Below are 22825 nucleotides of genomic sequence, written 5' to 3'. Positions count from 1 at the left end.
ATGATCAAACTGTTTGAAAGTCCAGATACCTGTATAAGCACTCTAGGTATTGAAAGGTTTTAGGTTTATGTGTTTCTTTCCACAAATGCTACAATGGCAGAATGACAAACTTGAAATGTGACATGTGTACTGTACCCTCCTATTTTGTGTTTTTTCAACATTGATTTCCATCTAATTTTCTTCTTTTCATATTCCATCACATTTACTTCTGTATTTTGAGTAGTCTACATTTTAAAGCCATGTGAGTGTTTTCTGTGTAAATGGCCGTACTAATGCCAGTGAAATTCAGTCTCGGAGAGCAGGGCCGCTGGTCCCCTCGTGCGCAGTGGGGCAGTTCGCTCCCTGGTGGTATATTCCTGTCAACCCTGTTCACCTTCCTGTCTGGCAGGGTGCTGCAGGGCCTGTGGCAGCTGCTGCTCAGGCTGATCTTCGACACAGTGGCTGAAAACCGAGGCGTGTCTGTGGAGTTCTACGGGAGGTTCCACTACACGGTCGAGGTAGGTTGCGCGCTGGCCGCAGCTGCACCCTTCCCTGCTCCGAGAGCGCAGTTTCAGCTCTCCCATCATACAAGCTGCCAAGCTGATCTTGACTAACACGCGCCTTCCCGTCCACAGCTGTCATTGTGTTAAACCAGCAAGACGAAGCCTGCCGAGATACTGTTGTGAACAAGAAGCTGGCAAAGTGCTGGAATGGCTTTGTGAAACTCCCCTTGGGGTTTTCCTTTATTGTCCTTTCCATGAATGGCGCTTTGTGTCAGCTGAGAGACAGGCAAATTGTTTCTCTTCGCCACTGGACATTTAAAGCTTTACAATTCTCTTCCTGTCTTCCAAATTGTGTTGATCACAATTGGTTGCCGCACTTCAGCTCTCTGCGGTCTGAACTGCGGAACTGACCAAATCAAACCTTCATCACGGCCCTGACAGTAATTTGCTGGAGCAATTAGTGGGGCACAGTCTGTAATGTTGATGTGTTAATACCAATATGCAAAGGACAAAAAAAAAACTTCCAACAAAATCACAGCTTGCAGCCTCTAAGTGGATAAGCGCAGTGGGCATTAGCTGTTAGGGCTCGATGTGTTACAGGAAGTGGCTATAGGGCATTGTAGCGTCCTTATTTAGATAATCCTGCTGGGCTGGTTACCTGCTGAGTTTATGAATGTGCACAGGCCTGACCTTCCAAGATTGAGTGCCTGTGAGAAATGTAACCTGAGTATCATCATTGGATTGAAAACCACTGGATTTCTTCTGAAGTGGATTGTGAAGATCAAATACTAAATTGTCTAAATGGCAAGCTAAAGCAAATCTGTAAGATTAAGTTAGTTCAGGTGGGTGGCTGCATCAGCATGCTTAGGCTGCAAGGGAACAAGTGATAGGTTTATTCCATGCTGAAAAGAGAAGAAAGAAAATGCAACCTTTTTGGCTGTGGAGCCTCCCACACTTGAAGAAGGCTCCACCGCCAAAACGTTGTGTTTTCTTTCTTCTCTTTTCAGCATGGAATAAACGTATTACTTGTTCCTTTGGTTTCTCTACGATTAAGCCAAGTTCTACTGAGCTTTAAGAATTTACAGTAATACGTGTAATAATGTACAGTGTCCTTCACCTGTCAATGAAACACTGAAACATTGTGCTTCTCCCAGGTTCTGGTTGAGTTTTTCCATGCTGAGGGTGAGGGCTTGGCACTGGACAATCTCAGGAATGAGCAATACAAAGTAAGCATTTACAAAACCTGGAAAACTGCTGTGAAGGGCTAAGAGGAAACAATGAGTTATAATCTGCACTACACTGGATATCCTTATTTTTCCAGACAAAAAAAATGTAATTGCTAAAAAGCCTCAGTCAGGAATATGACTTTTATTCAGGAAACAAAATTATACACCAGTTATGGATAATTCAGGAATGGTTATTTGGAATTCAAGAGCCTACCTAACACTTGGTGTACATCAGCCAATGTACACAAACAGCACTTGCACCGAATTAGTTACGTTTTGTATGCCCTGCTCTTCTTTGAATTCCGTTTTTTATATACATAAATTGTGGTTCTGCAGGACAAGCCATGACTGCTTCACAACAAAAAAACATAACATATGGTGCAGTCCGTAAGTATTTGGACAGTGACACATTTTTTGTTGTTTTGGCTCCGTACTCCAGCACATCGGATTTGAAATAAAGCAATGACTATGAGGTTAAATTGCAGAATGTCAGCTTTAATTCAAGGGTATTTACGTCTATATTGGGTGAACCATATAGGAATCACAGCCCTTTTTATACATAGTTCCCCCATTTCAGGGAACCAAAAGTAATTGGACACATTAATATAGTCGTAAATAAAATTGTCTAATTAGTACTTGGTTGCAGTTTCTTTGCAATCGATAACTGCCTGAAGTCTGTGACTCATAGACATCACCTGGTGATGCTCTTCCAGGCCTGTAATTCAGCCATTTTCAGTTCCTGCTTGTTTCGGGGGCTTTTTGCTTTCTGTCTTCTCTTCAGTAAGTAAAATGCGTGCTCAGTGGGATTCAGGTTGGTTGATTGACTTGGCCAGTCAAGAACATTCCACTTTTCGGCCCTGTTTGGGGTCATTGTCCTGTTGCAAGGTGAAACGCCGTCCAGTGAGTTTTGAGGCATTTGGTTGGATCTGAGCAGATAAGATGCTTCTGTACACGTCAGAATTCATCCTGCTGCTGTCCGCAATCACATCATCAATAAAGACAAGTGAGCCAGTTCCACTCTCAGCCATACATGCCCAGGCCATGACACCACCTTCACCATGTTTCACAGATGAGGTGGTATGCTTTGGATCATGAGCAGTTCCATTTTCTCTCCATACTTTCCTCTTTCCATCACTCTGATACAGGTAAATCTTTGTCTTATCTGTTCATAAGACTTTGTCCCAGAACTCTACAGGCTTTTTTCTGTACTTTTAAGCAAACTGTAACCTAGCTTTTCTGTTCTTGAGGCTTACCAGTGGTTTGCATTTTGTGGTGAACCCTCTGAGGTTATGCTGGTGTATTGGTCTCTTTCTGGCAGTCTTTGACACATCTTCCTGCTGTATATGCCTACATCCTGGAGTGTTCTTGATCTGTTCAAGTCAAAAAGTATTCTTCGGTCAACCACTACTGTGGTCTTCCATGGTCTATTAGGTCGTTCGCCATTGCTAAGCTCACCAGTGTGTTCTTGCTTCTTAAAAATGTACCAAACAGTTGATTTTGACACACCTAATGTTTTAGCTATGTCTCTGATTGATTTATTCTGATTTTTCAGCCTCATGTTGGCATGCTTTAATGGCATTAACACTTCTTTGGTCCTTATGTTGAGAGATAACAGCAACAGACTCCAGATGCAAATGCCACATCTAGAATCAACTCTAGACCCTTGTTAGCTCTCTTGTGCATGAACTAATGATACAACAACACACAGCTGGCCAAGAAACAGCTGAGCAGCCAACTGTCCAATTACTTTAGGTCTCCTAAAATGGGAGGACTATGTATAAAAATCATACATGGGGAAAAATTCGATGCCACGGTAAAGGCCGAGGGGGGGAATTTGGCCCGGACACCAAGATAACTCCCTACTCTTATCGAGAAATGCCCGGGGATCTTTAATGACCACTGAGAGTCATATTCCTATATGGTTCACCCGATATAGACGTAAATATCCTCGAATTAAAGCTGACATTCTGCACTTTAACCACATAGCCATTGTTTCATTTCAAATCCAAAGTGTTGGAGTACAGAGCCAAAACAACAAAAATTGTCAGTGTCAAAATACTTACGGACTGCACTGTAAGTGCATGAATCATCTACATAGTGCGACCTTATCTATTTTGCTAAATGTAATCCAAACCGTAACTTTTTGGGTAGAGATTTATTTGTATCTAATGTGCAGGGACTCCCCGTCTACATGCTCAGAAATAACACTGAGAACAGATGGCTGTATGAATGTAGAAAAAGCATGGCTGTCCCATTAATTTAGACATTTTGTGTTTGAGCAGAGCAGACATCTCTAAGTGTCATTGTATTCTAGGAGTTTTCAAAGATTGAAGGTGGGAGTGAGGGATCCCAGTGACCTGACTGGTTTCACCTTCTTCTGTGCTTCATTTATAACAACACTCTTTCAAAAATACACAATGAAGGACACTCATGTGTCTCTGCAGGCCCTGGAGGAGGAACTCAGACTGAACAAGTGTTCATCCAGCGAGCTGATTGAACAGTACTTCTTGGAGAAAATTGCACATCAGGTACCATTACTTCACAGTGGAGGTGGGGTTGAACAAAATCACACCCTTTCTGTCATGACTTATAGTTTGTGAAAACAGTAGGAAGAAGCCAGCAGAGATATTTCCATGATCAAGAGGTTTGGCAAGTTGTGCGACAGCTTTTTGAAACTTCCCTCTCCTCTTCAGCACCACATTGTATTGGGATAATAATACAATTCTATTTTTCAACAACTGCTTTATTATTTTAAGTTTGCCGTTTTTATTAACTGCAACAGACTCCACCTTTGGTAGGTGTAAAGGATTTTATCACACAAAAAATATATAAAAAATATATGAATATTCATTATTACAATAATTATACTGTTAATAATATGAAATAAATGAATCTTTCAGATAAATAAATGAAAAAAATATTATGTGGTGCTTAAGATGTATGGCCTTGTACAAGGTGGATGTATTTTCCCTTTAAATTAATGGGAAAAAGTGAACACATACATTTTCAAAAATACATTTTTTTCTTCCTGGTGCGCCGATTTAAGTTTCGTACATAAAAGGATTTTCAAATTCTGATTTAATAATGATCTTAGATACACCTTTGATGTATGATACTTAGATCTTTTCAACTCTTCTCATGGAAAAACTGCAAAGATATGATAGCACCCATCCCAGAAGTCTTTTTTTGACTATCTTTATGTTTATAAGACTGTTTATAAGGCTGGGGAACTGTGTCTTTTTTCTGTTTTCCAGAGAATGCTAAAGCACAGTAAATTTGGCCGGATCAGTGTTAAGTGCTACTACGAGGCCTCTGAACAGAGGCTGACAGTTGAAATCCTGCATGCTGCAGACCTAATTGCCTTGGATGCCAATGGTAAGCAGGTGAAAGACAAAAAGCCACTACTGCACCATTCTTTACAGAGGAAAAAGGCAACCAGGGCCTGACTGCATTCAGCAGCTTTAGTATTGACATTAAACTGGACACTTTTTATCTTACCTATGTTATCTATGTGATGACAGCTTTTCTACCAAGTGAACATCCAGTGCTGTGAAAAATTACTGTAAGTACACCCCATGGAAAGGTGTATGTTTTTTTTAACATATTTGCACGTATGGATATTTGATCTTCATTTCAACAATATTGATAGATAAAGGTGATCTAATTTAACAAATAACAAAAAAAAGTCAGAAATGCAATTGTCTGCTTTGGAAAAAATAAGTACACACCCTTGCTTTAGCAGCTGGTGTTGCCCCCTTTAGCAGAAATCACTTCTTGCAGGCATTTCTTGTAATTGTTTATCAGTCTCCTACATCGCCTTGGAGACCTTTTTGCCCACTCCATACAGAACTCCTTCAGCTGTGTGATGTTTTTGACAGATGGCCTCACATTCTCCTCAAGTACTCTCTGGTACAATGTGGAATTCCTGGTTGACTCTATGATGGCATGCTGGCCAGGCCGTGAGGCCGAAAAGCAGCCCCAAACCATAATGCCTTCATCACCATGCTTTAAAGTTGGTATGAGGTTCTATTGTTCAAAGGCAGTTTTTGGTTTTCACCAGACATGATGTCTTGCATTGTGGCCAAACAGCTCTACCTTTGTCTCATCCATCCAGAGCACATTGTTCCAATAGTCCTGATCTTCACCTAGGTGTTGTCTGGCAAACTTCAGTCGTGCATCTATATTCTTTTTTGAGAACGGAGACTTCTTCCTTCCTTGTGCGTTCTCTTTCGGATGGTTGCCTCATGCACTTTGACATTGAGTGAGGCAAGACTTGCCTGTAAATCCCTTGATGTTATCCTGGGGTTTTTGGAGACTTCCTGCAGCATCTTTTGGTCAGCTCTTGGGCTGAATTTGCTGAAACGACCTGGCCTGGATAGGTTGCCACTAGTTTGAAATTTCTCCATTTGTAGATGATTTTTGGGACAATGGAGTGATGGACTACAAATTGCTTGGAAATGGCTTTAAAACCCTTCCCAGACTCTTAGGCATCAACAATCTTTCTTCTGAGGGCCTCAGAGAGCTCTTTTGATCTTGGCATGATGTAGCCACCCACACACCTCAATTGCTAAGACCAAACCAAACCACAGTTTTCTGATGTTTATACTGTCTAAGGCAGTGCCCTCCACGTTACTCTCTAATGATGTTCTAATCATTTGCACCTGTTTTGGTGCACCATATTCTAATTTTTGGCATTTGATCCAATGATAAAGGTAGGGGTGTACTACTTTTTCTGTACAAGGAAATTGAATTTTGTTTATTTAAATAGTACAAATGAGTGCAAAATGGGATTTTTCAATGTCATTTTTTAAAATTCGATCACCTTTATCTATCAGTATTGTTGAAATGACGATCAAATATGCTTTTATCCAAAAATGTAAAAAAAGACAATCCTTTTCATGTACTTACTTTTTCACACCACTGTATATATGTTCTATTTTAAAATCTTAATGTATAATATATCTGTAATTTAATATATGTATATTATACCCTGAGATGCATTAACTCCATTAACAAACAAAAGCATCTGTTGGTATTTTTAAAGCAGCTGCAAATCCCTTAATTTAGTCAGTCACAGCGCCAGATACACGTCTTTTATATAGCCTTCAAAAGAAGTGGGGAGAAAATTATAATTCAGGGCATTTTTATTCCTCCCTGCCATGTTATTATTCAAAAGGTGCAAATACCTCATTTCAAATTGCAAACATATCATGTGTTTTGGCACAAACCCTTTACAGTGAAAGGTCAGTGTGTTTTGCAAGTGGCAAGAACACACATGTGGAAAATGTTTCATAGCATAAATAATATCACCAAAAGAACTTGGAGGTACCGATGGGAATATTCATGTCTTGGAAGCAAAATGGATTAAAGACCTATTTATAACAAGAAAAAAAAGGAACTTTGATCCTATTTTGCAAATTCACAAGCTGCAGATTTTACTCCCCCACATATGGGAACCCACCCAGTGGGCTCTCCTGAAAGCATCACACTCGCCATGGCTAGGGTGATCTCCTAAGTGCTTGTTAGATTGTACGACCTGTGCTTGAGGTATAGACTAGGACTCCCTGCTGACATGCCTACAGAAGCCAAGCAAACAAAACGGTCTTAATGCACTGTCTTCAGTGCAGCACTTCTCTTCCTGAGAGCAGCTCTCTTTGGAGACAGCCTTACCAAGAAAGCCTTATTTTCCTTCGTCTTTTAGCCACCTACACAGTGCAGCTTTCTGCTGTGCGGGCCTTTTGAAACACTTGCCAGAGTTTCACTTTTTTTAATGCTGTCCGCTGCACGGTTTCATTTCAACAGAGATGATTAAGGATTTTGCTGTTGGTCGTGCCTTGTCCTGTCTATCTGGAACCCTGAGGTTTGTGTGGGGAAAATCAGGCATCACTTCCTGAACTGAGTTACAGCTGAGTCTGCACTATAAGGGGTCACCTTATAATATGGGTAACGCTGTATTTCAATAAAGAAAACCTTCTGCATTATGCTAAGCACAGTATCTTAAAAACAGGTGCATACTGACTGACTGACACTGGGCAAGCATATTATGGTGTTGAATGAGTGAAACAACTTCTGTGTCTCAGCTGAAACTAAAACAGCCTGTTGTGTGAGAACAAGCACCACAAGCACAGCCTTTCCTGAACCTCAGCTTAAACAGCCTTACTTTCTGCTTGCTCCCCAGGTCTAAGCGACCCATTTGTCATCGTGGAACTGTGTCCCCATCATTTGTTCCCCACAACAAAAAGTCAACGGACTCAAGTCAAAGCAAAGACCCTTCACCCTGTCTTTGATGAGCTGTTCCACTTGTAAGGAGACCAATCTGTTCCTGGCCCGTTTTTTTTCCCATATGTAACTCTTTAAACAGATCTCTAGGTCTATATTTCGTAAAGAAGAAGGTACTGAGGAATAAATATATACTATGATTTTATTTCATGCCCTCCAGAAACGGGAATGTAGAATGGTTTCTTATTTTAATATTAAGAAGAATGACATTGCAAAGGTAACCTGTTAAAGTAAGCCTGGCTATTGTACACCAATGATGGGAACAAATTATCAGTTTGTACTCCTTCATGTGAATAAAATTATACTGAATTCTTGTATCATTAAGCTGATTTTAGCATGATTTGAAGGTGCAATGCAAATGAGTCAGTATTTTAGTAGCCAGAACCCCTCAAGTGCTAAATTCTGGAGATGTTGCTCTGAAGCTGAGGCGTTGATTCCAGGGTTGGGCTGCTTTGTGCGAATCAGCGCTCGAGGTTGCTGGACCCTCCTTCTGTCCGGGGCTGATGGGTATCTGTGTCTCCCCAGTCATGTTGCTCCAGAGCAGTACAAGAAGAGGTGTGCCTGCGTTACCTTCACCGTCATGGACCACGACTGGCTGTCCACCAATGACTTTGCTGGGGAAGCCATTGCTCCCCTCAGTGACTTCTGTGGACCAGACAAATCAGGAGGAGGCAAGAACATACCACCCCTGATTCTTCAGCTGGCTCGGCCCAAACCCAGTGGTAAGAATTAATCCTTTTTCCCCCCCCATGGGCTAACTGCCTGCTCCCTGGCACTGTAAACAGGTGACCTGCCTCCCCCAGGCCAAAGGGAGCTTCCATGCTTCCATCCAGTGCGACAGCTGTCATGATGTAAGATGAGACAGCTCCAGGACCCCTGTGGTAAGGGGGCAGGCCTTGCAGCAAAGGGGGCTTGACGAATGCTGGCAGTGGTGGTTCAGCATTCGAGGGTCTTAGAGACTGCTCTGACAGCTCTGACAACACGCTTTGCAGAAGCAAGGAAGCTGCTAACTGAAGAGGAGTAGTGTTTGACTTCACTTGTCAATGGTAATTCTTCCAAGTCAATGAAGAGTCCAAAGTGACTTAAGATGTCAAGTGTCAATATTAGAGTCTGCTATTGTACTGCATTGCAATATATATACTGCAATACTGTATATTTTAAATTGTTTCAGAATATCTTCCATCACATTATCCACAAGTGTCATTTTTTTCATTCCCACCACAGATAAACCAATCCTGAAGATGCTGGAGGCTCGAACAGGGGACAGAGAAGCCCAGGAGTTTGTAAAAAAGCTAAAAGAGATTGAAAAGTCTATGGCTGAAGAAGAGTAACTATTTTCAGAAATAAGTTTAAACCATTAAAAGGTAACACTTTATAATAACTAAGCCTCACTGGAAAGTCAATCAGACATTTATATTTCCTCTGAGCTCAAAGGTGTTCTGGTGCCAAATATGAGGTTATCAGATGACAATTTCTAGTATCCTCCAGTTTATGTTAAAAAGCCTCATTATAAAGTGTAACCTATTACAATTCTCCTGGTTGTTTTTTTCTGTTTTCCATGTTATTTGGAAAAAGTACTTTGGTGTTTTAAAGTTATTGATAAATGCAGCAATGAACATTTTAGTCTTCAACAGACTTTTCAGTGTCACACAGCTGGTTTTCCTTGCAGTCTAATCAGAACTTCATCTGCTAATTCCAAGCAACGAATCGTGCTCTTGCGTGTTTTGACATTCTTGTAATGACCAGGGAAGCAGGAGAGAAGAGACGAGACAATGTTGGAGAACAGCCTGCTGAGAAGAAGTGTTTTATGTAATATAAAAGATAAGGCTGTAAATAGCTGTCATTTAAAACATATTTGTACCCTGTAAAAGCAATTTGCTTCAAAGGTTGGTTTTCTTGTGTGCTAATGTAATGCAGTTTCTATTTTAATGCTGTCTTTACAGACTCTACCTGACTGTGATGGTCCTTTTAAGATAAATCTGTATTAGTTTGATGTAAATGTGGCACACAGAGATACTAAATATTTGTCCTTGTAAGGTACTGACCGTATGTTTTTGTAACTGTTGCACTCAAAAGCATAATTTATTTAAAATGGCCTTTTGCGTGTCCTTGACTCGAGGATGTTATTTGATGGGTTTGTTTTAAAGCATTACATTTCCACTGGCGATCAAAGCTGCCCTCAATGTCAGCTCTCGAGCAGTATTCCTCTTAAAGCTTGGAGGTTAGCTTGTCCTCCAATCAATGGGTCATCAGAGTGCAGGTGCTTTGGTTTATCACACACTACTTGAGGCCACAAGGACCGAAAAACCAGTGAGGCACTGAAAAAACTCAAGGCATGACAAGAACCAATGATACCAAGCCAATATTCTCAGAGGTCTGTTTGGTTTCCGCCTCAATGATTTCAGTTAGATACTAACAATTTATCAGTAGATAAATTATTTATTAACAGCGTCATATCAATATAATTTTAACCCCATTTCCACTGTTCTACTTTCCAACAAAAAGAAAAACATTTTCCTGTGTAAACTGGATTAACGAGAGCATTAGATGATTTTAATTATACGCAAGTTCTGGCACAGGTACTGCAGTTTGGTGCACTTTGCACCGAGTGAATCATGATTCATGCTGCGTTCAAGGTCTGTGCACTTAGAGTGACACACAGTACAACACAGACACATCTAATTAACACGCAGTGTCACCACAGCCTCATACCCGGTAAGAGTGAGACAGCAGTGCCTTGTTTTTCATTTAAATGGAACTTATTAACTGTAGTTCGGGAGTCAATCCCACACAGCTGTTCCTAACCACAACCATTACAGAAATAAGCACTATCTAGCGATCACAAACACCTCCTTCGCCATTTGTCTCAAGCATCTCTCCTTTGTCCCATCTCCACCTTGCAGCTACATCTTGGTTCACTCCTCTCTGAAGGGGTTCAAGCTTCCTCATTAAAACCAAACCTCTCTGCAAATTAATCCAAGCATTCGCAAAGCTTTTAAGTCTTGGATGTTGTTGTTCCTAGGGAAATTTAAGCTCCATCAACTATATTGCTCTAATTATCAGCTCAGCTACAACCTTTTTTTCCCCAAGGTCTTTTCAAACCAAGGGTTTTATAAGACACACAAAGGCCTCTGGAACAGGCAACCCAGTCATGCTGTTAAAGATGATACCCTAATTTCTTAACCCTCCCCCTAACCTCAGGAATGAAGTCCTCCAATCAATTAGCTACTAGCACCCACACAAACTAGATTGACCAACCAGCCCCCTTTTGTTTGTAACCACATTTTTATTCAACGTACATAAGCAATAAACGGAGGAGTTGAAAAACACCAAAACAAAAGTCAGACTCCACCTGATAAAAGATCTTTGTATTCCACCTGAAATGTTTGATCTCTAGCAACCTTTTCGCAAACCCTGGAAGCTCTTTGTCAGGAAATATTTTTCCTGACATGTCTGTGTCTTTGACTCATCTCTAAACAGTTTTTGTTCTCTTCATACTTACCAGGATTACTTCAAGATTTATTCCTGAAGGTCCGAAATAACAGTTTTGAGTATATTTGAATTTCTGAATGAATACAGACAAAAATAAGGGGGACTGTCTAACTAGAATGATAAGAAAAAAAAGGTATCAGAGATTCCTGACAACAAGCAAAAATGCTTTTCTTGACTGTCTTAAGCTGCACAAGATTTGATACAGAAAACTTGCCTTTTTCCATCGCAAAACATTCTAAATTGCAAATTAGACACGAACACAACAGAGTCTTTACTGCTGAATAACGCGTGGTCAGTTCCTGATCCTTTTCTTTGCTCCCTTCCATATGACGTCAGCACTAGGAGTGGCGCAAGACTTGCCTTCCTCTTCTCCATCCTCTTGCTCACTCTGCTCTTCGGCCTGATCCTCTTCCACCTGAGGGCCGGAGTCCTCCTCACTCTCGCTCTCATCACTGTCGCTCTCCTCTTCCTCCTGCGCGGCCCTGAGTGGTCACACAACAGCATGATCACATCTAGACCCCTGGGTGCTAGGTATAGTTCCTCTGAGGGCCACAGAGGCCCCAAAAGTTTTTTTTTAATTTGGAAACAGCCTTAAGGCTAAAAAGGGTAGGCTAAAGGTAGGGTTTCCAAATTCAATTAAAAAAAAACCTCTTATTCTAAATGTCACCTGTTCACCAAGGTCTCCTTTCTGCTTGTGTGATGGACTATAATTAATCTGCAATTTGTGGCTGGTGGGTGACTAAAGTTCTCATTTAACTGCATCTTCCAGTTACTAGGGTCTAAATTACTTAATTACACTCTTCCGTGAGCTCTTAATTTAAAATGTAACTGAAAGAGTCTGTTTTCAACATTTACAAATTTAAAGAAGTTTAAACCCTGTATCTAATGTAACAGGTAACCAAATCAATAATAAGATCTGAAAGCAATTTTAAAAAGGCTCTAATTAAACGATTACGTCGAATAAACAGCAGTGCTCAGCTCGCACAAGAAAACAGGAGACAGCATGTACCCTGGAGTAAATGATTATGCACAATTGTAATCTAATTTATGAGGAAAAAAAACAATTTTCCTAATGGTAAATAACATATTCCCTAGGTACATAAAAGAAATTAAATCAAAGTTCTCCGACTTTTTAAGTCACGTAGTACTAAAATGTCGTCTGAATCATGCAGAATTCTAAAAACTGCTTGATGCTGTTACTTGGTTACTGAATTAATACAATTACTACTGTTCATTAAGCCTATCTGAAGCTTAATTATTAGCATTTAAGGAGCGAGCACAGGGACCTGTATGCTTTATCCACTAATAAGCATACAAACAGGAAGTCCCACAACAGAAAGTAATTGACTGCAATTACCATGCCTCTCCTTTGATCAAGTGGGCCGAAAATGGGTGGCACTGTGACATTTCTAAAAACAGATTTCTAAGAGATCTTCGCTCACGGTCCTGATTAGCCTTCTGGCTTAGCGGTTCAGCAGAGCTTTTATTGAATTAAACAGGTGGCCACAGTTCTCTGTTTGTTAGCTCATGAGGATTTCAAGCTTCCTCGGAAAACCTGCAGGGTTGAGGCGGAGAGCAGCACTTCAAAAACGAGGCAGCGCGTGGTGCTGATCTCTGAAAAACGAGAGGTTTCACTCACCATCTCGGTCTGTTGGGGTTTGAACACTCTCTTCCCGAGTCTACGTCAAAGGGATCTAACAAAGGAACAACAGAGGCGTGTGGGACTGGTGCAGATGTGACTCGACTTGTTCCTCCACCCCAGTACCCATCTAGATAAATCACTGATCTGTCCATTTACGAACTGCTTCATCCAATATAGGGCTGGGGAGCCGGAGCTGGAGTCTTTCCTGGCAATCTACGGGCTCAAAGCGGGATACAACTTGGACGGGAACCAAGTCCATATCAGGCTAGATACATACAGTACACACATGCACCAATTAACCCCTGTGCCACCCCTGATAAGATCATTTTAAAAAGAGTATGGGGTTCCTGCTGTTCAGCTCAGTTTATTTGTCATATGCACAAGAGCAACGAAATGCTTTTTTGCATGTATGCCCCAATACAAAGACATTAAGAAAACAGCAAAACATAAACACAGAACAGCAGCAGCCACAGCAACAAAATGAAATACATACAACTTACATAGAAGTCAGCACAAGCAGTGGGCAAACAAATAAATTGGTGCGAGTCAGAGGTAGAGGCAGAATTCAATACTCTGACAGCTTGCAGGAAGAAACTGCCGGAGGACCCTCGGCCTGTCCACAGTACCTATGTCGTCCTCCTGCGGCTTGGCAGCCAGGAACTCTTTCTCCACCTCCAGCAGCTCCTCCTCCGAGCGGCAGGCGGCGTAGCGCTCCAGCAAGGCTTCGTTCAGGTCCAGGAACACCTTCCCCCACTTAAACTTCCTCAGCAGGATGACGGCCAGGTCCCTGAACCCTGTGAATCAGGCACAGCCCCTCCATCAGCAGCCGCTTAAGAACTCCGGCTCGACGTCTAGCGAACACGGAAACAACCGCGCAGGGCCAGCTCCCCCCAAACCCCGCTCCGTCAAGGTGAACCCACGCATCTTTGTCTCCCACCGACATCCCCATTTTAGAAAATCGTCAATGTAAAACTAAAAAACATACAATGTTTTGTGGCTTTTTAAACCTCAACAGAGAAAAAAACAAACACTGCGAACTGACATCACAGAACCTGGCTTTGAAACAGGACAATGTCTCAGCAAGGTGAGCATAAGGCAGGTAAAATAGACTTAAAATAGAAAAAGGATTCTAGGAAAGGGAAAGAAAATCAATGTTTTTGGACCACAGTGATAAACACCTGAAAATGAAAGATTTTTCAATGTGTTTATCGAGAGGTGGTGTGAAGAGCCTCACTTACCAACGATACAGAAGGTGGCAGCAAAGGCCTCGACGCAGGACAGCTTACAAGGCCGGCCGTAGTTCACCGGATTGGCGGCCACCAGGTAGGGCAGGAGCCGGGGGTGGCTTCCCCTCATCTTGCTGAAAGGTGTCTCCTCCAGCTTGGCCCAGGAGCAGTCGATCACTGCCAGGCCGCTCTGGGCCACGATCTCCCTACAGCCGCGCAAAAACCGCAGCGCATTAGGACACCTGGACAGCCATGAAAGGGCAGCTCACTGAAGGGCTGGCGCCCCCAGGTGGAAAGAAAGAGGAGGTGCGTGTGAAACTGGAAAAAACAGGTCCTCACTTACAGGTGTCTGGAACAAACTACTCGGCCAGACAAGCCACATGACATCCAAACAAGGAAGACAGGCTGAAGAGCCTCTACTTGCTTTTCATCTCTCTTGTGTTCTAGGTCAGCAGTGGGCATCTCTATTTCAGGAGAGCCACCATTGTTTTTTTCATTTCACTTTGGATCTTAAAAATATTTCATTTAAACAATTCTTTGTCTATTCATTTGGATCACCCCAGATCTTAATTTGTTACTAATCGAAGATGAACCTATACAACCGCCAGGACTCTGGCATCTGAGGATTAGAGTTGCCTATAACTGCTCTAATCTGTCCCACACGGTCCTTAGCAATGAAATTCTGTGCTGGCATCCCTCTTGCATGAAAACCCTTCACTCTGACAGAAATCATTTCACTTTTTTTAAAACAGCTGCTGCCAGTGAATGTTGGTGGCAATATTGTTCCAAATAATAACAGATATGCAAGGCATTAGTCTGTGGCTTAGACAGATGCTCCTGACTGAGTCTGATCCTGCATCAGGGAGCATTATTAAGCTCATGCATAATCATAACCCATCTCTGCCTTACACACAAACATTGTTTTTTTCCCCTAGCTAGTACAGCTTGCTGTCAGTTTAAAATTGATTTTGTAACAAGACAACTTCTGGAGGGCTGCCGCTGTTATTAAAATCCTGCTTCTCTAGACAATGAAAAGCCAGCTTGTAAATACCGAGGCCATACATAACAGTGCCACAATAATCTTGATACCGCAAATAAATGACACTGGATATCAAGATTAAGCTAAAACTACTAACGCAAGCGGCCCTCACAAGATCTTATGTGCCATAACGGCTTTAGTATACAGTGGTGTGAAAAAGTGTTTGCCCCCTTCCTGATTTCTTATTTTTTTGCATGTTTGTCACACTGAAATGTTTCAGATCATCAAACAAATTAAAATATTAGATGAAGATAAAAACAAGTAAATACAAAATGCAGTTTTTAAATGAAGGTTTTTATTATTAAGGGGAAAAAAAACCCAACCCTACATGGCCCTGTGTGAAAAAGTGATTGCCCCCCCTGTTAAAACATAAATCAACTGTGGTTTATCACATCTTTGGAAAGCTGAGTTCAATTTCTCTAGCCACACCCAGGCCTGATTACTGCCACACCTGTTCTCAATCAAGAAATCACTTAAATAGGACCTGCCTGACAAAGTGAAGTAGACCAAAAGATCCTCAAAAGCTAGACTTCATGCTGCGATCCAAAGAAATTCAGGAACAAATGAGAAACAGAGTAATTGAGATTTATCAGTCTGGAAAAGGTTATAAAGCCATTTCTAAAGCTTTGGGACTCCAGCGAACCACAGTGAGAGCCATTATCCACAAATGGCGAAAACATGGACAGTGGTGAACCTTCCCAGGAGTGGCTGGCCGACCAAAATTACCCCAAGAGTGCAGCGACGACTCATCCAAGAGGTCACAAAAAGCCCACAACAACATCCAAAGAACTGCAGGCTTCACTTGCCTCAGTTAAGGTCAGTGTTCATGACTCCACCATAAGAAAGAGACTGGGCAAAAATGGCCTGCATGGCAGAGTTCCAAGACGAAAACCACTGCTGAGCAAAAAGAACATAAAGGCTCGTCTCAGTTTTGCCAGAAAACATCTTGATGATCCCCAAGACTTTTGGGAAAATACTCTGTGAACTGACGAGACAAAAGTTGAACTTTTTGGAAGGTGTGTGTCCCATTACATCTGGCATAAAAGTAATACAGCATTTCAGAAAAGGAACATCATACCAACAGTAAAATATGGTGGTGGTAGTGTGATGGTCTGGGGCTGTTTTGCTGCTTCAGGACCTGGAAGACCTGCTGTGGTAAATGGAACCATGAATTCTGCTGTCTACCAAAAAATCCTGAAGGAGAATGTCCGGCCATCTGTTCGTGACCTTTAGCTGAAGCGCACTTGGGTTCTGCAGCAGGACAATGATCCAAAACACACCAGCAAGTCCACCTCTGAATGGTTTAAGACAGTGGTTCTCAAACTTTTTGGACCAAGTACCACCCCTAATCCAACCAAAGCATCCAAGTACCACCTACAAGTCATCATCTCATAGGAACCCCAGAAATTCTCAATGACTAACATGAGCGCGCGTGCACACACACTCACACATACATATAATAAATATTATAATAATAAACTTTATTTGATATAGCGCCTTTAAAGGTGGCTTCTCAAAGTGTTTTACAGAAAAAAAAAAACATTAACAACAACTAATAAAAAAGCACCATTTCAGTGAGAGGGGTGAGCCTGTTTAGTTGAGCAAAGCAGATGTGAATTAATTTTTCGAGCCTTGATACAATTCACAACAGAGTCTAACAGATATTAAATCGTCAGGCATTTTCTTGACGGCAAATGTCTCGCGGTGGATGTTGTAATGCGTACATTAATTTCTGGAGCAACCTCTCTAATTCGTGCAACTACACCGTTATGTCGGCTTGTCATTGCTCTAGCACCGTCTGTACAAACTCAGACGCATTTTATCCAGTCGAGGCCATTCTCTTCGATAAATTCATTCAGAAGCTGAAATACGTGCTCTCCTGTAGTTCCTGTTGGTAGCGGTTTACAGAACAGAAAGTCTTCATGGGACATACCCTCAAACTCGTACCTAACGTAACCGAGCAAATTGGCCAAATCGACTACAGACTCATCTAATTGCAGTGAAAAACATCTGCTCTATCAGTGTACTTTTGATATAATCCTTCATTTCAATAATTCTATGAATGACTGTCTTTCAGGGGGAGGGGGGCAGCAGGTCGAGCTGTTTAGTAGCTTTTTCTCTACACATAATACGTGTCAGCTCTTTTGCCAACGGTAAATAAGGTTCTTCAAAAATAGTGTAGCTTACCTGCTTTAGCAATCCACAAGCTTGCATTTTTCCGCGTTTCCGTTATTTCTGTATTTATTTAAAGTTTTTATTTCATGCGCATGGAAGCGAAACAAAGAGACGCTCGGTGTATTTTTCTCAAATTAGAACAGTTCTTAAATATTTTTCTGTTATCACGCTTTCGTGTGCTCACAAGATTACCTGTGTTCATAGCACGTATTTCTATGCATTCCTGTGTTTACAACGTTGGCATTGTTCCAAAATCACGCACATTCTCCTTTCTCCCTATTTGCTGGAGATACAGTAGCTTTTTTTAAATACAATTGGTCACTTGCGTCCGTAACACGCATTCCTATAGAGTGGTATAGAATTACAGAGTATCTCTTGTGTCCACTGAAGTATTAGCGCGCACTGTATCGTAGTACGTAGGCTGCGTATTCCACACGTATTAAAATACAAAATATGAAAACCCGTCCTGATTTTTCAGCGCACACGACAAGGTTCCAGGGTCATTTGGCGTACCACCAGGCGGCACTCCACGTACCACTGCCGGTACGCATACCACAGTTTGAGAACCACTGGTTTAAGAAAAACAAAATGAAGACTTTGGAGTGGCCTAGTCAAAGTCCTGACCTGAATCTGATTGAGATGTTGTGCCATGACCTTAAAAAAGCGGTTAAGGCACGAAAACCCTCCAATGTGGCTGAATTGCAACAATTGTGCAAAGATGAGTGGGCCAAAATTCCTCCACAGCACTGTAAAAGACTCATTGCCAGTTATCGCAAACGCTTGATTGCAGTTGTTGCTGCTAAGGGTGGCCCAACCAGTTATTAGGTTTAGGGGGCAATCACTTTTTCACACAGGGCCATGTAGGTTTGGGTTTTTTTTTACCTTAATAATAAAAACCTTCATTTAAAAACTGCATTTTGTGTTTACTTGTGTTATCTTTGTCTAATATTTCAATTTGTTTGATGATCTGAAACATTTCAGTGTGACAAACATGCAAAAAAATAAGAAATCAGGAAGGGGGCAAACACTTTTTCACACCACTGTATATCTTTATGAAATAATCTTGGGGAAAAAAAACACATAGACCTGTGCATCGCCTTCAGATTTCCTAGCTGATGATCTTCAGATGGACAGACAACAGAAGCACAAACGAATGGAGCCAACAGTTAAGATGGCTGTCCTAGTGAATATCCTAATCCTGCACGTCAAACATTCAGAACCCCACACACACACACACATTTCAATTTGACACTCTGTGACCCTTCACGAAATTCCAAGATGTTCTGGGATTCGTTTTTTTTCCCAACCAACTGACTGATCCAGACTTGCCTGTAGGGCCGCGCCCGTTCCTGGGCCCCTCGGGGACTCACCTGTCCTGTGGGGAGACATACTTGGTGCCCATGGGGCTGAGGATGAGCCCGTTGAACCTCTGGTTGAGCCGCAGGTGGCGCACGAGGCCCTTGCGCACCAGCTTCCGCCCGGTGCAGCGCTTGGGGTCACAGTGGCCCAGGTCCCACATGGCCAGGGGGCAGGGCAGCTTGACCCCGGACTCGCCCCCTTCCTCGGCGCCGTTTCCCTGGACGCTCGCTGCAAGACAGGAGTCCGTTGAGTCCCAGTGCAGAGCAGTTTGATCCGTTTCGGGTATAATGCGTTGCAGGCTCTCATACAAACTGAACCAATAATGGAGGCAAAATGCAAACACTGCCTGCTACCAGTTAAACTCCTTATTGTTAAGCGCCTTGGGGCAACCTTGTTGGGAAAGGCACTATATAAAAATAAACTGAATTGAACTGAATATTTAAGGAAACCTATAGGCATGCAGAAACCTTAAATTAAAGGTTGCTCACAAGCATGTAAAAATCCAGTATTTATCATTAGATTCGGCACACACAGTTTGCTCACCTGGCATAACAGATTGCTAGGAATTAAGAATACAAATAAGAATGCTAGGAATAAAAAAAACCTTTTTATTCAGGATCAAACAGAACATGGGCAAACTCCCACAGCGTGCTCAGTCGCCATATGTGGCCCATAGAGCAAACAGGTTAGAAAAAAAATAAAACAACAGGTTACTGAGGCTGGCGCTGCGCCCACTTCATTTTTTACTATCAATATCTTGTTTTCGCCAATGTAATTAGAACAGTTTACATAAACAGCAACTCAAATAATAAGCTGTTCTCAAAACACACACAGAGTCATTAATTCAGACATGAAAAAGTAGTTGATCATAAAAAGACTTTGCTTTCAGCATCTCAGGGAGACAAAATGAGCATGTTTTCATGAGCAGTAGGGATCACAGAAAGCCACCACAGCTGGCAGATAATTCTGTCAAGAACGTGCTCAAGGAAAAATTACAGGAATAATGACTGAACTGTTTACAAGGGTCTTTTTCAAAGTAAACCTGCATGAACTCTTCATTTGATGGATACTTGGAAATGCAGGCATTTTACTGTACAACCAATTAGGGTCCTATAGTCACCATATAGATATAAAGTACAAGATAATTAAGAAATTACAAAAAGGAAGTATGATGTCAAAAGTAAAAAATCAAATTTAGAAAACGTTTAGTTGTTCTTAGGTTATGAGGTTTAACAGGCTCTATCTTGAAAACAACACTGTCCAATGTCTTGTTTCTGTAGTAGATCGTTATCGCCCTCTGCTGTTGCTACAGCACACTGAAGCTACAGGGTCCTGAAACACTACAAAATAGTCTAATGATCTCAAACCTCTGCAAAGACACCTAAAGTTAAATTAAAACGCCTTTGCCCTTGTTTTAAATAAACAAATGAGTGCGTACACGATTGCGCGGTTTGATCTGATCCTGAGAGACCGTGCTCAAAAGCCTGCAGCGTGGACCGTCAGGGAGAAATAAGGTAACCATCTTTCCATTCCAGCACGTTTTCACAACTATCTCAATTAATCCTTAATTGCTTAATGACGACCAGCAGCTGGGTCAATGAAGACATTAAGAGTGATTGGTTTCTGCAGTGACTCAGACTGGGAGGACTCAGACTTGGCTCCTCTCTAGAGATTTGAAGTCACCGGAGCCCCCCTCTCAGAGTGGCTCAGCTAGTACCGGCGTTTCCACACCCTGCTGCTCTCTCTGGGCTCTTTCACTGGTCAACTGTGGCAGGGATATCCCATGAGGCCGTGCACGTAGCGGGTTGCTGAAGCATGCATGCATCCTGGGATTGCCCACAGGAACAGCGGCCTCCAGAACTCAGCGGGATGCCTGCGGGAGTGCAGGGCTGCACGCAAGAGGGCGCTGGATTCTTCCAGACAGCACTGAACTCTCGCACGAGGCACAGCCTCAGATCGCTCCAAGCAGCCCACGCTCTGGAAGAAACTACATGGCACCTGAGCTTTTTTTCTTAACAGCCAACCTTGCAAAGCTTCGTGCATCTCTTCGGTGAAGGCCTCCAGTGATTTCCCCTTCTGCCGGTGCTGGGTGTCCCTGCCTCGGCCGGGGGGGCGATCCGGTTTACCATGGTGTTGCTTCTTCCTCCCCATCCCTGTGCCTGGAAGTTCACGCTCGATGCTACACAGAGGGAGAAGACATTGACTAAGAGGCAGCACTCTCGACGAACTGGAGGCTGCTGCACACTAAACCACCTAATTCAGGTTAGGTTTCCAAGTAAACTAGACCATTTTAAAATTTCACTTTTCCTCTGTGGACATGCATTCCAATACTGATTTTAGGAAAGGAGTTTTTCTCAGAGGCCAAAGACGTACTGATAGGTTAATTGGCTTCTGGGTAAACTGGCTCTGGTGTCAGTGTGATCCCCCACAACCGTGTATTGGATAAAGTGGTTAGAAAATGGATGGATGTATTGTGCTTTAAAAAAACTAATAAATACCACTGCACAGTACAACTTGCAGTTACACCACAAGGCATTCCAGGCTCTTTCTAACAGGAACAATGACAAAAGCCATTAGATCTCCAGCTCAGGAACAAGTTCAATTGAGAGCTGATATCAGGTTTTAAAATAGACGGAACTGTTGCACCAATTCTTAAATTGAACCGGCATCCTTAACATAAGGAGGACCCGGACTCAGTTCTGAGTACATGGCAACTCCCACGTTGGTGGGCGATGCTTTCACTGCCCTAATTCAAACCAGCTCACTATATGAAAGAGCTTGCAGAAAAATACCCTGCATTTAAAAAAGCTCATTCGTGTTTTCTTGAAACCGCGCTTCCCATTTTTATAATTCTACACTAAAAGTTTTTTTTTACTTAGAAGCACTGATGAATGTTCGCCCCACTGCTGAGGATAGTATTAGTAAGACAAACATTAATACGCAGTTTAACACTGGGAACTTACACGTGCTTCATGAGTTGAACAAAAGTATTGACATTTTAAGACTAACTGACAATTTAATCTAGGACAACAATTGTGTGTACGAGCCAATCTCGGAAGGGGCGTTATCGTCCATTATTCTACTTTACCAACAATACGCACTGCACAGCAACGTAGTATTTATTGAATGACACTGAAGGTATCATTTAATGTAAATACGTCTATACCTTTGAATATTTTCTAACCTTAAATTTAAATTTGGGAGGTTTTGGAAACCTATCACATAAATTGTTAAAATCACACTCATTTTTTTCAACGACGCAGTTATCCTGATTTATTCAAACTACAATACAATTACAGTTCCAATATTTATCACAGACTAAGATAAATTCAATCTTGCCATAACAAGTTTCTCGCGCACTAGTTAGACCAAATTGAAACACTTTTAAATATAACTTATGCAAACTCAAATCGTTTCCTATTTATAATGGTTTAATACATTGCCTATCAGTCGGTGAAACACAGCATGTGAGAGAGGACTTCTGCTTATTTTGCGACTCACCGAGCACCACGTTAGGACACAACAGCAGCCATTTCCTGCTCCAGTTTCGTGTTTAACGTAACCGCCCGCATTCGCCGCAGTCCTACGGTTAGGCGATCTGTTTCCTCAGCAGGCCTTTCAAACTTTCACACCATTACACCCATCTCAACATCATGTAAAGTGTACAATCAAAAGAGTGGACTTCGAGGACTGTTAAATTAGTAAAGAAAGGCCCCATTAAGACCGTGAAATTAATGTAATGTGACAAGCGATCCCGTTAAACGTATAACCAGCGCAAAAAAAACACCATTAAAAGACAACAGGGCTGCCATTATATATTTTTTCAAATGCATTTATTCTCTCTCGTTTCAGTACAATACGGTTGTTCCTTTAACAGTTCTAAAAAGTGTTTTTGCTCGTGACGT

The 22825-nt window shown here is 41.9% G+C and overlaps 2 protein-coding genes across 9 annotated transcripts in view; one reads left to right on the top strand and one right to left on the bottom strand.

Annotated features, from left to right (window-relative positions):
• baiap3 (BAI1 associated protein 3) overlaps positions 1 to 10100 on the top strand; it is a 77544-nt gene extending 67444 nt beyond the window's left edge. For all 6 annotated transcript variants that reach the window (XM_015360022.2, XM_015360021.2, XM_015360025.2 and 3 more), the window contains 7 exons: positions 389 to 497; positions 1637 to 1708; positions 4153 to 4236; positions 4963 to 5083; positions 7887 to 8010; positions 8513 to 8709; positions 9212 to 10100. In XM_015360022.2, coding sequence (XP_015215508.2) covers positions 389 to 497; positions 1637 to 1708; positions 4153 to 4236; positions 4963 to 5083; positions 7887 to 8010; positions 8513 to 8709; positions 9212 to 9318 — 814 coding nt within the window. In that variant the 3' untranslated portion in view covers positions 9319 to 10100. The remainder of the gene's footprint in view (positions 1 to 388; positions 498 to 1636; positions 1709 to 4152; positions 4237 to 4962; positions 5084 to 7886; positions 8011 to 8512; positions 8710 to 9211) is intronic.
• Positions 10101 to 10406: 306 nt separating this feature from the next.
• On the bottom strand, positions 10407 to 22532 carry tsr3 (TSR3 ribosome maturation factor). 3 transcript variants are annotated; one of them, XM_069180755.1, is made up of 7 exons: positions 22422 to 22532; positions 20945 to 21099; positions 18932 to 19148; positions 14360 to 14553; positions 13748 to 13915; positions 13119 to 13173; positions 10407 to 11961 (listed from the first exon to the last, which is right to left on the bottom strand). In XM_069180755.1, the coding sequence occupies exons 2-7, from the start codon at positions 21069 to 21071 to the stop codon at positions 11772 to 11774; spliced, it is 951 nt and encodes a 316-aa protein (XP_069036856.1). In that variant the 5' UTR covers positions 21072 to 21099; positions 22422 to 22532; the 3' UTR covers positions 10407 to 11771. The 3 variants fall into 3 exon arrangements, with proteins under 3 accessions (XP_069036856.1, XP_069036857.1, XP_069036855.1); XM_069180756.1 differs by lacking the exon at positions 22422 to 22532 and adding an exon at positions 22359 to 22417; XM_069180754.1 differs by lacking the exon at positions 22422 to 22532 and adding an exon at positions 21884 to 22135.
• Between the last annotated feature and the right edge of the window lie 293 nt (positions 22533 to 22825).

This window comes from Lepisosteus oculatus, chromosome 19 (assembly GCF_040954835.1).
Source record: "Lepisosteus oculatus isolate fLepOcu1 chromosome 19, fLepOcu1.hap2, whole genome shotgun sequence".
Taxonomy (NCBI): Eukaryota; Metazoa; Chordata; class Actinopteri; order Semionotiformes; family Lepisosteidae; genus Lepisosteus; species Lepisosteus oculatus.
The sequence above is the reverse complement of the archived record's forward strand: the minus strand, read 5'-3'. Positions and strand labels throughout refer to the sequence as shown.